The 16,377-nt window shown below is 49.8% G+C and overlaps 2 protein-coding genes across 4 annotated transcripts in view; one reads left to right on the top strand and one right to left on the bottom strand.

The window, feature by feature from the left end:
• LOC144152871 (uncharacterized) overlaps nucleotides 1–5,677 on the bottom strand; it is a 204,549-nt gene extending 198,872 nt beyond the window's left edge. Inside the window, exons 1-2 of one of the 3 annotated variants that reach the window (XM_077684385.1) lie at nucleotides 5,145–5,677; nucleotides 4,913–5,044 (exon numbers count right to left, since the gene is read on the bottom strand). In XM_077684385.1, the coding sequence (XP_077540511.1) occupies nucleotides 4,913–5,044; nucleotides 5,145–5,152 (140 nt within the window). In that variant the 5' untranslated portion in view covers nucleotides 5,153–5,677. The remainder of the gene's footprint in view (nucleotides 1–4,912; nucleotides 5,045–5,144) is intronic. The other 2 variants (XM_077684384.1, XM_077684386.1) reach the window with 2 other exon arrangements.
• Nucleotides 1–16,377, top strand: part of LOC144152869 (plexin-B-like) — a 114,129-nt gene that overhangs the window by 58,900 nt on the left and 38,852 nt on the right. The window contains exons 11-12 of the mRNA XM_077684383.1: nucleotides 4,601–4,737; nucleotides 15,083–15,259. Of these exons, the coding sequence (XP_077540509.1) occupies nucleotides 4,601–4,737; nucleotides 15,083–15,259 (314 nt within the window). The remainder of the gene's footprint in view (nucleotides 1–4,600; nucleotides 4,738–15,082; nucleotides 15,260–16,377) is intronic.

Here is a 16,377-nt window from a genome sequence, read left to right as displayed (position 1 = left end):
GCCTCGGCGAAATAACGCGCGGCCGCGACGGGAACGCGCGGTAAAAGCGAAAATGCGCAAATTCCTTCAACTTACTCGCCGAAGCGTCTTTTTTTCTTGTTCTTTAGGTTCTTTTTTCCGCCTCACATTTCGGCCGGTGTGGGCTGCTTCTCGCTAGATTGGCCGTGCTTTGCGACGATGGATGCTCAGCTTTGGTAGATTAGAAAAGAACCAGTTCCCCCCTCTATAATATAGCCCATCTCTTCTCCGATTCTCTCCCTCTATCTCGGCTTCCCCTCCTTTTTTTTTGGTTATAAAAGAGTTCGGTGGGTGGTGATGACTTTCCTTTCATGCGCCCAGATGGCGAAAAAAAGGTCGAATCTGATTTGGAATAAATGTAGGGGACCGTTAAATAAAAGAAAACAACGAATGTAAACGATTTTAAAAATTCAAATTGGAGTTTTACGGGCCGGAGCTACAGCTGGGATATGAACCGCGTCGTGTAGACTATACCGAGATCTGTAGAGTTAAATTAAATTTAGGTCTCCTGGAAATTTTAACTTTGACTAACTGGGAAGCTGGGGCTCGTTGATTATAACATTTTAAGCCGCCTTGAACGTGCGCGGTGATCGATCGCGTTCGGACTGGCGTTCTCCCTGTTTGAATCCTCCTGAAAAGCATCACCAGTGTTGGCAGCCGGGAAACGTACATGCAAACACTAGCTCAGTAACGCGAGATTCTATAACGAGTAGTTCAAAATTTCTACTTTATGGCAACTTCCGAGCACCACACTCATCGAGTTAGCGTTCCGAAATACGAGATAATCCTACGTTAAAACTCCCCAGCTTGGTCTATTGAGACAGAGCCATTTGTATTCCCGCGTCACGATGGGAAAGCCTGGTTGCAGTATAGGCTTATGAAGCTGCGCAGATTTCCACTAGGCCGGCGGTGGTAATTTCAATTTTCATAATATAGACGTCGTCGTTGTCTGTGTGAAGCATCGGCGAGAGTAAACGCGAGGACGTAGAGGAGAAGATGGCGGAGTATGTACGGGGAAAAGCGAGCACGTTTCTTCGGATTTAACTTTTTTTGTGCAACGAACTTTACAATACTAGTTCAATGTTAAGGGAAATACGTAATTTTAACTGAAATATTTTTCTATCGAGCCCGTAATGGCTGGGAATCTATAGGTCCCTTATTAGGACACGAACAAACGTTGATATACTAAATTTCCCAAACTATTTGCATACATCACCGCCGCACAAGGTGTTGCTTTCATCTGCCGTCTTCCTGAAATGGTAATTTTGCTTAAAATTCAGTTGAAAGACTCACGACACAGTCCTGTAATCATAGCCAGCCAATTGACGCTATTAAAGGGCCCTGCAACCTTTTTTTAAATAGCTGGAATGTGTTTAGACTATCCTCAACATACGTGCCAAGTTCTTAAATTCTTAAAGATATCAGTGAAATGCCACGGTGCGGTTCATAATCTCCAATCGTGAAAGGCTTATACAAAACCTTTATAGACGTACATCAATCAATCAATCAATCAATCAATCAATCAATCAATCAATCAATCAATCAATCAATCAATCAATCAATGCCTTTTAAACGTAGTCTTGAAAGCAAACAATAAAGGAAAAGGCAACAAGAAAATTAAAGGAGAACAGACGAAGGAAGACGACCCACATATTTTAAATCCGATATCCAGATAAGTAACTGTGGTTTTCGGTGCACTAACAACCCAGAATAAAACTCTTTATTCGACCACAGCCACAAACTAAAATAAAATTAGGACGGTTCGAAGGTCGCACGCAAAAATGTTTTGCGTAATAAGATGTCGAGTGCGGAACTAAATCTCTCACGCAGAATCGCAGTGTGCGCGCAGTAGAACGCGAACGCAAGGGGCTGCCTCTTGTACTCTTTTGAATACAGTGACAATGCCGTCAAGGAAAGTTTACAGAAGGGCAAGAGCGGGTACTTTGGCCTTTACCAGGCACATGCAGTTCATGTTGGTCCGTAACGCCGCTGCGGCGGCAGACAGCCTTTCTTCTTCTTTCCCGGGGTTCCTGCTCCGCTCGCGCGGCCACGGCGGTAGCATTGTTCCGCATATCGATCTCGCCCGGAAGCGCGGTGCGGAAGCCAAGCTGCCGGAGTTGCGCTCGGCGCGAGGCCCGAACCTTCGCTCGCCCGCCTCAGGGAGCGCAGAAAAGGTGCCGACTCGGCCATACGCCTGGCTGGACCTTTGTCGGGGCCCCAGAGAGGTGCGGCCCCGTGAGTGCGCTAAGCATGACGAACCGCCGAAGAAAACTCTGCATGGGCGAAGAAGTTCGCTGAGGCTGGCCGCGAAGAACTTTTTCCCAAAGGAGTGCTGCGCCTTACCTGCCCATGCATGCTCGTACAGTCTGACACTTGCAGTGAAATAGAAAGCTTTGAGGTTTAGGAGCCCGGTGATCATTAAAGCAGGTGATTACGTGTTTTACTCTATTCGACAACGTCAGCCAGCTGAGATGCAACTCTTGACTCGGTCATCATTACTAGTTCCTTTAAGTCGGCTTGAAATTGTTACTGGTGTAAGTAACGAGTATTGCGGATTGTTGAAGCATTTCTAGTAGGATGCATTTTGCAAATAGGTGGTCGGAGTAGAGCAAAATGATCGGTGGGCAAGAGGAGACTGCATAGGCAGTTTGAAGGTGATTTGCTCTTATTGGCGAGAGTGCTATCCACAGAATCAAACTGCGGGATTGCAGCAAAACCCACGGGTAAACGCTGGTGATCTGACGTCGGAGCTGTTTCCGATGGCACACACCTACTTTCCTCAAAATGTGGGAGGGAAGAAGTCGAAACGCACGTGGACTGGTCCGGTACATCAGCTGCTGACACGATTGAGACAACTTTATCCTGGATCTTTAAACATAAAAAAAGCCGCAGCTTGGCTTAACCCTGACGATTCTACATTCACTTTACTTATTTGCTTGTTTGTTTACTTCGATTGATATGCTATTTTAAATGAACTCCCCTTTGCCTCAGAGTGAGACGGACTTGGTTGGGGAAGACTTTTTTCTCCAACGAGACGTACACGACCGATGACGAAGGCACGGAAATACGGTACTCCGCCAATCAGCGCGTATATCTTTTACACGAAATGCACACACTGCCGACGTGGAAAGACACACGTGCATGTCCCTTCAGAGCCTAAGTCGTTAATGCTGCTTCACGAGTCTCGAATGCGGCCTCGTTATGGGGCGCAGACAACCGCCGTTCGGTGCAGCTCTATTCTTGATCGTCTGTCTGGCCATCGATTTGCCTATCGACAGGCTGGAAAAGCCATAGCCCGCTGAAAGGAAGGGTGAATGCACGCAACTGTACGACGCCTTCACTTCTGCGATCTGCGCTTAAGTGCGATACAGTGCAAGACAGCCATGAAGAAGGGGGGGGGGGGGGGCATAACAATGGGAAATTGGCAATCGGATCAGTAAGAAGAAACACCTGAACTTTGCGTTACTACCGGCTGCCATCCTTTGTGATTAAATATGAACGTCTTGCAATAACTTAGAAGTTGTGAATTCGTAAAAAGGGGCATTATATTTTCATTTTTCAATATTGTGGAACGAGTGAGTGAGTGGGTGAGTGAGTGAGTGGGTGAGTGAGCGAGTGAGTGAGTGAGTGAGCGAGCGAGTGAGTGAGTAAAATCGTGAGTGAGAAAAAAAAGGTAGGAAGGGAGGAAAAAAGGGAGGACGGAAGGAGGCAGGGAGTGAAGTTGAACGTTGTGATGTGACGTAGAATTCCCGTTAAGAAGATAAACTGGTACGCGCTGTTGTACTGCATGCATGTTCTGTTTCATTCAGAACTTGCTGCCTAAAAAGGTGCATAAATACTCCTAACAATGAAGTGTCTGGGCATTCGTGCCTATTAGGGAGAATGCTAACACTATTTAACCCGTTCGCAGATAAATGAACAACAATTGTTAAATGAACTCGTGAAATGAATGTTAAGGAATTGCTGTTAATGTTAATGTTAATGAACTCGTTAATGAATTTTTAAAATGAATTGGTAATGAACTCGATGCACATGATCAAATGAGGCTGCGAGGGGATTAGACACTTTCAAATGCGTAAGATTTTACTACGACACGTATGGCCGTATTCTGGGTCTGTCTTCCATTCCATACGTGGTATTCTGAATCCATCCTCCACTCGAGCTCCAGTGGAGGAGATCCTTGAAATCGACTTCCCCATGCATAAGCATTGCGGAATCCTCCCCTCAGCCGAGTGGAGGGAGCAACTGGAGTGGAGGAGGAACTCAGAATACGACCCCATGTGTTTCTCCGGCTCAGCTGAGTGGAGGATACCGCAATGCATTTACATGCAAGAACCACTTTCGACTGGAGGATCGAGTGGAGGAGGGATTAAGAATACGGGGGTTAATTTACTTCAATATAATTGTACACATATGAGTGTGAACCATGTGCGAGCGCATGAGTGGGAGTGCGCGGGTGTGCGTTTATGTTGTAACACTCCCTTCAATCTAAATGTACTCCCAAGTTGAGCGAAAGGATTCAGGTCACCGCAATGCGTCAGTGTTGTGAGCCCCGCATCCTATCCACACTCCTCGTTCGCAGCCGGTCGAGCTCACGGGGGTGCAGCCGCGAGTGGGGCCCCAGTCCGGCGGCACCAGGCTGTACCTGAACGGAACCAACCTGAACGTGGGGAGCCACGTGAGCGTCTACCTGGACGACATCGCCTGCCACGTCGAGAGGTGAGCCACGGGACGGCGCTGCAGTTTCCCAACGCGGAAGCCCTCTCTTTGATTTAGGCTCCAAGCACGCGAAAATTCAAATACGCAAACGTTCAGCGCCGCGAAAAAAATGATACGAAAGCCGGTTTCGTGGGCACGCCGCACGTCGCACCGGGCCTTCAGCCACGGAACTCACCACTTGGAAGAGTCGTCGGTGAAGACTGTGAAGCAGCATGCCGTGAAGGAAGTCCGTGAGGCCCTCGTGGGTATTCGCTTGTCCGAGCGAGCCGGTTGGGAGCGGGGATGGCACAGGCACAACGAAAAACGACTGAAGGAAACGAAAACGACAACACTTATGGCATTAAAACACCTCTTAGCGCGAACCAAACTTCCCCAATAGACAGTATACCGCGTGGAAAAAAACTCACCTGTCCATCGCCGCCGTCACCACGCCGCCAGCTACTCTGCTCCCGATGCGCAACAGGCAGGCAAGATAGCGTACCCCTTGTTCTAAAACGCGCTTATCCTGGCATTACAGAGCGCTGCTTTTGGTCGGCTACCGCCTACCCTCCCAATCTTTCACATCGATATCGTCTTCCAGAACATTCTGCCAGTTGTAAAACAAAACGAAAAAGTTATCGCATCAAGTCGCAGCCGCGCGGCCACCGGAGCATGCATGACAAGGCATTTTATGCTGCGTCACGGAGCAAGATAACCTTCTTGCTTGGTGGTTCTTCATGTCGGCTAGGGGCTTCGGCTGGCGCGATTGCACGGTCCTATCGATCATGCGGCCGTTACCGGCCGTCTTCCGCGGATTTTGAAACCGAATAAAAAAATTCCCCCGCATTTCCCCGAGGGGGAGAATGTGAAAGTGCGAATGCACGGTTGTCGGCCCGCTTGCGGCGCTTGCGCTCGGCCCCCGCAGCCCACCGCCTCGCCGCCTTCTCTTCCATCTCTTCCATCGGGTTTGTAGTATCACGTGTACACCACGCAGTTATCAAGCCGCTATAACGCCGCTGAGTCGCCAACGCACGCCGCTGACGACGTAGTTTGAAGCGTTAAAGATATAAGGCCGTCACTAACACTGATATCAGCGTCGCGTCCGTGGCTTGGTCGGTAGAGCGTCGCGCTGCGGCCGCAAAGTCCTCGGATCGAAACCTGGCGCCGGATGCTGTTTCTTATTTAAATATAGAGGAGCACTGCGGACGCCGGCGGTGGATGGTTTGGGGTCGCTTATAACGCCACGTCTTGAAGAAACAGTCGACTGCGCGGGAACACAAATGCTACTGCGTAGAGTCATTGATTGATTGATTGTAAGGTTCAACGCGCCGACAAAATGAAGGCGATGAGGCGCGCCGTATAGTGGAGGGCTCCGGATTGATTGTGACCACCTGGGGATCTTTAACATGCGCCGAAATCTCGTATATTCACGGGCGGTTTGGCTCTTCGTATCCACTAGAATAGAGCACAGAACCTTATATCGTATACCCTGAGAATCATTGAGTGGTTTCGCTTTATCCCCAACCCCCGGAATCTTCTTTAACCGCTTATATTTTGTCTGATCTCTTCGTTTGTCCAAGTCATCCCCAGGGGAAACAAGAGGAAACGTAGCTTGGCGGTGATTCTTGGTAGTCACGGCATCACCGCCGCATTGGACGCTCAAAGTGCAGACGCCCCCTGCCATCTTTCTTTTCCTTTTTAACTCTAGACGCCAACCTTTAAACAGCCAGCAACAGCCTAGCCCACAATCAGTGGAGCTTAAGAACTTAGGAGGAATGACGAGACAAAAGCAGGAAATCAGCTGCGAATTCTTTGGCTGCATTCAAATTCGGCGCCGTAATCGGTGGAGGTTATGCCGGAAGGACCAAGGGGCTTTGCCCTACTTTCGCCCACACTTCTCACCCACTTACGTAGTCAACCCAAGCGGCTATAATTCGGCGGAGGATACCACACTCAAGCAAAAACCTTTTTACGTCAACGTCAGCACCCCCAAATATCAATCTGTACACTGGGCACTGGCCAAACTCGCGTATCTTTTGAAACTGGGTCGTGAACGGCGGCAACAAAATGTTACGCCAATGCCAGTGCCCCCAGATTTCAGTCTACAAGGGGCACTGGCCGAAATCATTTATCTTTTGAAATTAGGTCGTGAACGACGGAAACAAAACGGCCACCACTTTTGTACACTCAAGGAGATACAGCTTCACTCAATGGTATGCTTTGAGGGTGCCTTGTTTCTAACGCTATAAATCGTGTTCTGGGAAGTAGTGAGTTCTTGTAAACCTCCTCAGCCCAAGGCGATACAATGTCTTGTACTTCGGTAAAAAATTGGCCGCGTATCTGCCCCTTTCGTTGCAAATGCCGTCAAAAGACGATAGTCTTTATCGGCTTTTGCGAAGTAAATGCCTCCCTTCGCTTTCCCGCTCACCTCTCATGCTGTTCCTCTTGCGTCGCGCTCCTCCCAAGGTAAAGACGCCAAAGGTTTGCTTAAATCATTTTAAATTTCCCGCGTTCCACTGCTCCAAACCGGGTGTCTAGATGTGAACGCTGCCGTACGGCAAAGATGCGCGTTAATCGAGGCGCCCTACTTCAACGTTTATAGAACCGCGTTTCCCTACTCCACGTGCGTTGGAAGCATAACTTGGAACCTATCTAGTGGAACCTTGCGTAACTGTTGCCGGTTGATTTCTTAAAATGGCGCCAGAAGCTATAGTGGCGCGGGCGACAGCAGGCGACAGCGGAGTGAATTCTTTTTCTGCAGCTGATGAAGTATTTAAGTTCGCAAAATTCAAGCATGTTTGATTTTTTTATAAAGGAACACTGCAGATGTCACTTCTGTATTAATTTGTTGTCTCATATTTGCGTAATGTCTTGTTCTTCTTCAACAATGTTGACAAGTATGAACATTACACCGGACATAGACGGGTAGATTTAGCTGTGACTATACTGTATAAGACTATTGCGCAGGCATTGTTTTGCTTTGGCCGGGTGGCTGAGTCGAGTCACAGGCAGACAGACAGACAGACATAGACATACAGACAGACCAAAATTTCTGGGTTTAAGTAGCCCAAGAAAGACTATCGTCTTTAAAAAGAACAAATGTTCCTGCGTGGCGTGCGAACGAAACTTTTAAAGAAGGGCGATGACCCCGCGCCGGCGCTGGTGCCCGCGGAGGCCGCAGACGCGGCCGCGGAGACGCCAGCGCCATCTCTCGCCCCCGTCGCTGGTCCTCCCGCGGCGAAGTGCGAGGAGGTTGCGCCGCTCGTCAGCACCCCAGCAAAAAAAGTACTGAAACTAAAGCGTGGCAAACTGTTCGCATGGCGACGCAGTGAAACATCCCCCTCGCGAGGGGCACGATCAAATGCAGAGCATTTCCGGGGGCGCACGACGTTAAGTAGTTTGCGTTACGTTAATGTTGTTGCACTTGTGGCAACTGCTGACGAGAGAGCGCTCGTCAGCAGTAATTTGAATGAGTCAATGATATAAGGCGCGTTCGTAGCGTCCCATTCTGTGTCGGCTTTGTGGCGTGGTGGGTAGAGCACATGTACACTGCGTTACGTCCGCAGGGTCGAGGGATCGAAACCAGGCGCCGGATAGTATTTTCTTTTATATAGTGTAGGGGGAGGGGTGCGGACAACGACGGTGCGGACTACGACGGGACAACGCGGGTGACATCGTGAGTTACTGAAATGCTCTGCATTTAAAAGTGCGATAAACGAGTAATTCACACGACGACTTAAGCCCGTTCTACATGGAGCGAATTTCGCCTGGGAATCCGCTGGAACGAACATTCGCACTTGCGAAGTTCGCAATGCCTGGAATTGTCGTCTACATAGGGCCTGCGAACGCCGCGATTTTCGCATTTCAGATGCGCCTTGTTTGCAGACTGAATTAAGTTTGCCACCAGCAAAGGTTGTTGCGATTTTAACAAGGGTGGTTTTATTTTACTTTCTTGGCAAGTTGTTTCTGCCTGGTTTGCGTTAAATATAAGTTTATTTGCGGTTTTATATAAGAATCGGCCGGAGAAGACAAACGTTTTGGTGTGCCCGCGCTTTTGTCGCGCTCATACAAGCAACGCCATCTGGTTTCCAAGCGTGCAAGATGTGCCGAGCTGTGCTCCTATTGGCCGCAGGTCCGGCCCCTCTACGCCGCACACGCCGCACGAGCGGCGTTTGCTCGACCGCATCAAATGTTTGGCACTTTGCCGCAGCAACGAACAAAGGTGGTTTTGCCGCACGAGCGGCGCCGCATCAGCGAATTCGCAGGCGAAATTGCTCCATGTAGTACGGGCTTTACACGTCGCTGGGTGCAGCCGACGGCGACCAGGCAGCGAGAAAAATGAGAGACAGAGGCCGCGTATGCACCCTTACTGGTTCTGCAATCAGGCGTCGGTGGGACCGAACGAGCGCACCAAAAATCGCCGACGAAGGAAAGATCAAAAACACCTAAAAAATACCGGTATTCACGCCAAACTTCTCGCGAAGTTTTCTGTAGCAAAGCAAATTATACCGTTAAAAATAAAATTTTGATCACTTCCATCCGGGTGGGAATCGAACGCGGGCCTGTGGGGTGCGAGACGAGCGCTCTACTTCTTCTAAGCCATGACTGCTGGCTCCAGTTTCTGGTTGACTGTAGGTGTGCGTGGTGCGCGCGTCTTGGGACCTGGAACGCATTACGCAGGAGGCGCACGGGATGGCGCCTGAGTAGAAAAGGTGCACCAAATGCAACTCTTAATATCAATATGGAGAACTAGAGTTGAACTTTATGTGCGGCTTAAAAAAAATGGATTGTGGTGATATTGGGTACGCTATGACTTCCTTCAAGTTAGAAAGTTCCTATGGCTAGAACGTCGTAACAACCTAAGGCTTCGTAGAAGTACCTCGGCTTGGTATAGTCTTCCAGTAAACTTTCAGGTTGCAGTATAAATATTTTTGAAGTTTGCTTGTTCCGAACTCTGGAGACCGAGTCCACCCTCGTCGCCAGAAGCCAACAGGTGGCGGAGGAGGCTCTCTCTCTCTCTCTCTCTCTCTCTCTCTCTCTCTCTCTCTCTCTCTCTCTCTCTCTCTCTCCTCTCTCTCTCTCTCTCTCTCTCTCTCTCTCTCTCTCTCTCTCTCTCTCTCTCTCTCTCTCTCTCTCTCTCTCTCTCTCTCTCTCTCTCTCTCTCTCGTTCGGGCTTGAACTCTTGGCACGAATGAAGTGAATTTTCGCCTGAAACCTTCCCAGCAACGTCGCTACCTTTGAATAATAATCAACTTACGGTCTCCACCACGAGGTTACTTATGAGGGCCCAAGAGTACGTTACCAACAGTACACCCCCCCCCCCCCTCCCCTTTCCGGCCCGGCTTTTTATTACCCCTTGCAGCCCACTTTACTCAGCTGCCATGATGTGAGGATCCAGGCCGCCTACCCTTTCAGTCGTTCTAAAACCTTTGAAAGAACCTTTGCCAAATTTTGGGCATGTCGAGTCTCAACAGTTTGAGTATGTGGCAGATTTGAGTATGTGGCAGCACGGGGAAATTTATCTTGGCACGGTTAACTTCATCGGGGTGACAGCATGCGAGCCTGACCATTTTTTTTAGTGAAGTGCGACGACAGTTTTCACGTTGCCATAGAAATGAGAAAACAAGAACAAAAAAGGCGCGCATTGAAAAAGAACTAACTACCGCAAGGGGCAGTTCGTTCAATTTCGTTAAAAGGTTCTTCGCTGCTCCGTGCTCGGTGACAAGTCTGGTCACGTACGTCGAGAATCAACAGATGACGAAATGAGAGAGTGCGTTCGCTCTCAGGACATGTTCGGCAATGAAGCAGCTCTTTTGGAAACCTAAGGGAAAAGAGAAACGCCAGAAGCAAAGCGAGCGAAGATTCGGGACTCTCCATTTGCCCCGGGAGGTGCGCCGTTCCAAGATTTGATTACGTTCGCTTAGTGGACGGAAATGTCTGGCCGCGCGTTTATTTTGGGTCGGCGGTGGTCGCCACTTTCTTTCGACCAGGTGCGCGGGTCGGCGTGCCTTTTGCTGACGGAGTGTTGGAGCCTTTCCGAGTCCCTTCTAATTTGCTCCCGTTGTCTTTCTAACCTCACTAAGAGAGGCGCAGTCAACGCGAGGCTGAGAATGGGTAGATTTAAGCGAATGATGCTATCTTAGTCAGCGCGGAAAGCATAGCCAGTGAAGTAAGGTGATCGTTGAAAGCTTGCACTGACCGGGTTAACACTTCCCAATCAGCACAACTTCGAGGGCCGCCGCGATTTGTACGAATGAGAGTGAGCTTGGCGGGCGGCGCCTCACTGTGCAAGACGAATTCGCCTGAGACGTGATAGACGCAGGCACCTGTGCTCCCGGCCGCGGCGGCCGGTTTTCTGATGGAGGTGAAAAGCGAAAACGCCCGTGTGTTCGAGATTTCGGCGCACGTTAAAGATCCCCGAGTGGTCGAAATTAATCCCCCTCTACTACGGCGTGCGTCATCGCCTGTGCAGCGTCGGCACGTTAAACCCCACAATCAACCGCAATCAATCAATCGCCTGTGAGTGCAAAACGGTGTTGGAGAGTACGCGCTGGTTTTGATGCAAACTGGGTGTTAAATGTGGCACGCCCTCCACGATGACATCCCGTTTGTCAATGTTGTTACGCCTAAGTCCGGTTTCAGTTTTACACGTGGACAGTTTATCTTGTTCGCTTCGTGGTAACGTGCCAGTGCTTTGTCCCTTGACCAGACGCTGTGTCCGCGGTGCGGTCATGCGACTGGCGTATAGAAGCCAAGCTGCAGTAGTGTTGAACATCTTGAAAGGCAACGCCGAAAACAAATACAAGACGACGCTGAGCAGTCCCATTCTGCACTGGTCAGCGTTGTCCAATCTGGTCTTTTAAAGCAAAGCTTTACTACTTTCGTCCAGCGATTTCATGGAGGATGCGCAAATGACCTTTTGACCGGATACACACCCCCGGCGACACACCCTTCGAAGCGCATCACGTGATTCGCCGGGCCCGCTGTCGGCGCTGCGCACAAGGCCACGCTTTCAGTGGTTCTGCGCCGAACGAGCTGCGGTCGCCGACGCCGATGCGGCCGAGGCAGCCGACCACCGCCCGCAGCCTCCCATGCATGCAGCGCTGGGTCGTCTCGGGCAACGTGAATGGTCTCGCGCCCGGCGAAGAGAAATTCCGCGTTCGCCCGGCCTCCTCCTGTGAGCGTTGCACGGAACCGAAAGGCTTTCAGACGTGGTCGGCAATACAGCTAAATCAAAGGTTAACCAAGCGAAACCAAGACTCAGCCAGACTAAACAAAGCTTTTGCTTCGCATATCCAAAGTTAGCTGAGCTAAGCCGCAGCCATTTTTTCTTGTGTATTTTTTCTGTGCTGCCCTGCAAGATGACCAACCAGTACCAACTCGCCCAAATGTCGATTCTTCGGCAGTAGTGTCTTCGTTTTTGTCTGAAACATGATGTGGTTGTTTGTACGAAACAACAGACGACCTACTTGGTCCGTATAACCATGATCTTTGTTAATTCGTGGGAATGATCGTATAAAGGATGTGTCCTGCTTCATACGGTCAGCCAGGCGAACGTCGTTTGAGAGGCTATGCAAATTCTGCTTTTTAGGGTTGAGATGCGGCACGTTATTAGTGGAGCCGGTGTTGAGAAGCGAAAGACAAGGAACAGAAGTTGCACGTCGGTTACGTAGGGGAAGTGGTCTTGGTATCGGGGCAGTAGCATCAATGGAGCTACGTGCTGCTGGTAGAACCAAGTTATAACAGAGTAGGGTGAGGGGTGCTACACACCAAGGATATTCTGGGGTTCACCCCCCACAACGCACCAGACTGACAAATCCACGCAGACGACAATGAAACTTCGGCGGACGACAATGCGGAGCACATTATTTCACTCAAACAGTTCTGTCTGCTCTGTGGCATCACGCAATGCAAGCGTGACGTTCTGCATTGCGCAATATGCCACAACTAAGATCACCTTTTTCAGTCAAACAGCATACGCGTTGCTGCCATTCGCTGAACTGGCTTTGTTCGGGGCGTAAATTGGTCCCTCGAGGGCATTGTGGGAAAGCTGAGCAACGAATTTGCCCTAATGCGCGTTTACATGAGTGCGACAGCGTCGCAATCTCGTAGAGGGAACCAATGCGCTAAGAAGGCGCAGCCTACAAATGTGGACTAAGATGTGGGTAGGTTGAGACGGCCTCCGCATCGCATTACCCAGAAGCTCACAAAATGCGATGCGGTGCTATCGCACACGCGTAATCGACCTTCTTTAAGATTTCAGGGAAGGAGAGGCCGGCGCGAGAAATGGCCGCAGCGCAGTTTCATCTTAATGAGGAACGGTTTCCGCTATAATTAACTCCACACTCATTAGCACAACCACTGTCAACAACGACTAAGTGAGGGACGAAAGCCGCACTCCCTTCGTACAGGCTCAGGTAAATTGGATCCGTTTCTCACCTGGGCAGGATTCCTCGCTTCCATGATATTCGTATATGTACTGTTAGCATTGTTATCGCGATCTTAATTGTCTGCTGCTATGTTTAAAAACCCCTGGGTTATTTTGATGTCCACTCGCAAGTCTCAGACCGCACTTATTTTCAGTAATTTACTTTTATCCACCTTGAGGTAGGTTGTTAGATGTGCAGTACTTACTTTTATTCGCCCGACTTCCCTGTAATACGATTCTTCTTTCGGGGTCTCGGAAGGTCTCCACATATGGCTATTTTCAATGAATATAGAAAAGATTACGTAAAAAGGGATCTGAAGGAAATGGCCCTACAAGAAGAAAATATTCCAAAGTGTACGGAGGCGAAGAAGTAAACGTTAGTTGCTCCCAGAGAATGGGAAGAAAAGAGCAGAAGATGGTTGTCGGTCATCAATGGTGGGTGGCATCCCTATTTTGGATGGCACGGCCAGGCCGTAACAAAGTATTTATAGGCAACACGGAGCCCATTTTGCCTTTCTTGTACTGCAGGTTGCTTCGCACTCGCCGCTGCGTGAAATAAGTATGGTAGTCGTTCGAATTGTCTAACAGAGAGATGCATCCCACCAGACTCATCCACATGGAGGACTGACCGAGAGGGGCATACCCGATGAGAGAGAGAGAGAGAGAGAGAGAGAGAGAGAGAGAGAGAGAGAGAGAGAGAGAGAGAGAGAGAGAGAGAGAGAGAGAGAGATTGAAAAAAAAAATTCCCCCGCACCTCCCCGAAGGGAATCGTGCAGAAATGCGAATGCATTGGGTGCACCGATGAGTGTGTTGCGAGTAATGGCGTAATTAATGACGAGAGTGCGAACGTAATCATTTATTCATCAGCACCTGTTTGTGTTATCGTTGTACCTGACGGCCACAATCACTGCCTTGTGACCGCTAAAGTGCACGGTCAAAGGGTCTTTGAGAAGCATACGCGCGTCACAGTTTCGCGTAAAGACCTGATCAATGCAACTCCCGTGAATGGTAGTGGGGCACGTGTCGAAGCCGGCAGAGAGACAATGCATAGAGTGCCTGGTCTGCATGTACTCGACCAGCCACTCGCCACTCTTCTTGCGCACGTCAACGTTGAAGTCGCCAACCAAGACTATGGGGTCAGAGGGTTTGGAGCGCACGCGCACACTTTCCATAGCCGCGTCCAGAAATGGATTCGCATTTACGACGACGACGACGACGAAGGCAGAACTACGAGGCGCGAGCGCACGTGCTACGATGACGACGACGGCGAAAGAAATGCATTCGCATTTAGGACGACGACGACGACGAAGGCAGAACTACGAGGCGCGAGCGCACGTGCGCGCGCTCACGTGCGCTCGCGCTGGAGGAATGCAGGCGCACGCCGGCCAACGGAGCAAGACAACCCCCGGCTAATAAATGCATTCGCATTTAAAAAAGCAGCGAAGTTTCCCGGCGTTTACGACCGCCTAAATGCTCACTTGCTTAGGATGGGGATGGGGGAACAAAAGGCTCAAGAAATAAAAACCATGTCCGCCAAAAACCCGCCGTGTCTGTAAGGACATCTGTGCTTAGACCCACACCCACATATGAAAAGGTAGCCCGCATTCTAATGGAATCGCGACTGCATAGCATTTTATTAAGAACCGCTCAATCAGTGGCCAAGCAATGAATAAGCTCGTGCAAAACATAGCTAATTTGGTCGAAAATGAGTTTCCCGCAATATTTTATGGATGGCGATGCCAGGCCGTCTGTCATTATTTAAAGGCATTAAGCATAAATGTCCATCAGGGCCCCGTAAAACAGGTAAATACCATCGTAAATACTCACGATTGAGTTAGAGCTGGACATGTTACGCTGTCCAAAAAACGAGGTTACGTTCTATTTATTTATTTTATTTAGTTAGTTTTTTACTTTGCCGCTTCTGCTGCTGCTGTGCAGGTCGCTCGCAAGCAGCAGCCAGATCAGCTGCCGGACGTCGAGGTCCCCGCGGCCGTCGTACCAGGTGTCCCAACTACTGCTGCGCATCGACGGAGCCAACCTGACACTCACCAACCCGTTCTTCTACACCGAGGACCCGTCACTGCACAGGATTCAGCCGCTGAAGAGTTTTCTCAGGTAAGGATGGCTGGCTGACACGTGGTTGCTTAAGTCACCTGGGGTGCGCTTCCGGCATCAGCTGACAGCTGAAAGCACAGCGTACACGCGTTTGTCGTGTTTTACTGCAAAGCAGTATGTCCCTAACCCCCGCAGTTTTCATTCCGGTGAAGCCGCATTAGGCATCATTCACTCAGCCGTTTTGCACCCCGTCCCGTCACCGTCTTCCGTCATGGGCGACGGTTTCTCGGGCGACTTCTTGCTGAAGACGGTGGGACGGCGACGGGAAGCCGGGCTTTACGTTTCCGTTCCGTCAACGCGACGGGACCATGCCCCGCGGTAAACCAGCCAATCAGAAAACCTAAAATTTTTACGGTTAAATTTAGCGAAAAGTAAGCACACGGTTTGCAAAGTGAAAATCTAAGCCATTATTTATTTTGTATTACAGCAATTATAGTCGCCTTGTATCGTTATGTCACGACATTTTCTTTATCTTTCAGATCAAGCACGCTCAATTATAGGCTTGACTGATCCCTACGCAAACGACCCTGTACTCTGACGGAGATCTCCAGTACGAACGCTACTCCGTTACGTCTCCATCGCGGTTTTTTGACGTGACGGTGCTGTGACGGAGAAGGTGACGGCTGCGTGAATGAGGCCTTACTCGGCGGCACTCCGGCGTTCCTTTTCGCCACCGCCGACACCTATTTCACGACTGTTATTTGCCGGTGTTTTTCACGTTGTGCACGAGCACATAAGCGGTTGCCGGTTTATGCGTGCACGTGCGTGCACATGCGAAGCTATCGGTTTCATATCCTTAGTGATAAAGTGTCCAATGTGTTGGCGGGAGGCTTACGCATGGAAGTCAAACAGCCGAATGCGACCTGTCTGGTGTCTTCACTGGTAGAGCGCATTGGGTTGTGTGTTACACAGACAGGAAGATGCCTACGACACGGGAAAGAAACAGACAGCCCCGCGTTTGTTCGCTAGAATAAAGCTCAGGTCCTTCCAAGTTCCGTTCAGCTAAATGGCTAGGAAGTATGCTCGAGCGCAAAATTGCAAAAAAAAACGTGGTTTGTTTCATGCACTCCGTCGACTTCGGCCAGCTTCGCGGGGCATTCATCTTCACACAAATAATG

This window comes from Haemaphysalis longicornis, unplaced genomic scaffold (assembly GCF_048455015.1).
Source record: "Haemaphysalis longicornis isolate Haplotype H1 unplaced genomic scaffold, Haemaphysalis longicornis Haplotype H1 scaffold_9, whole genome shotgun sequence".
Lineage (NCBI taxonomy): Eukaryota > Metazoa > Arthropoda > Arachnida > Ixodida > Ixodidae > Haemaphysalis > Haemaphysalis longicornis.
This window is presented reverse-complemented; position numbering and strand designations above follow the sequence as displayed.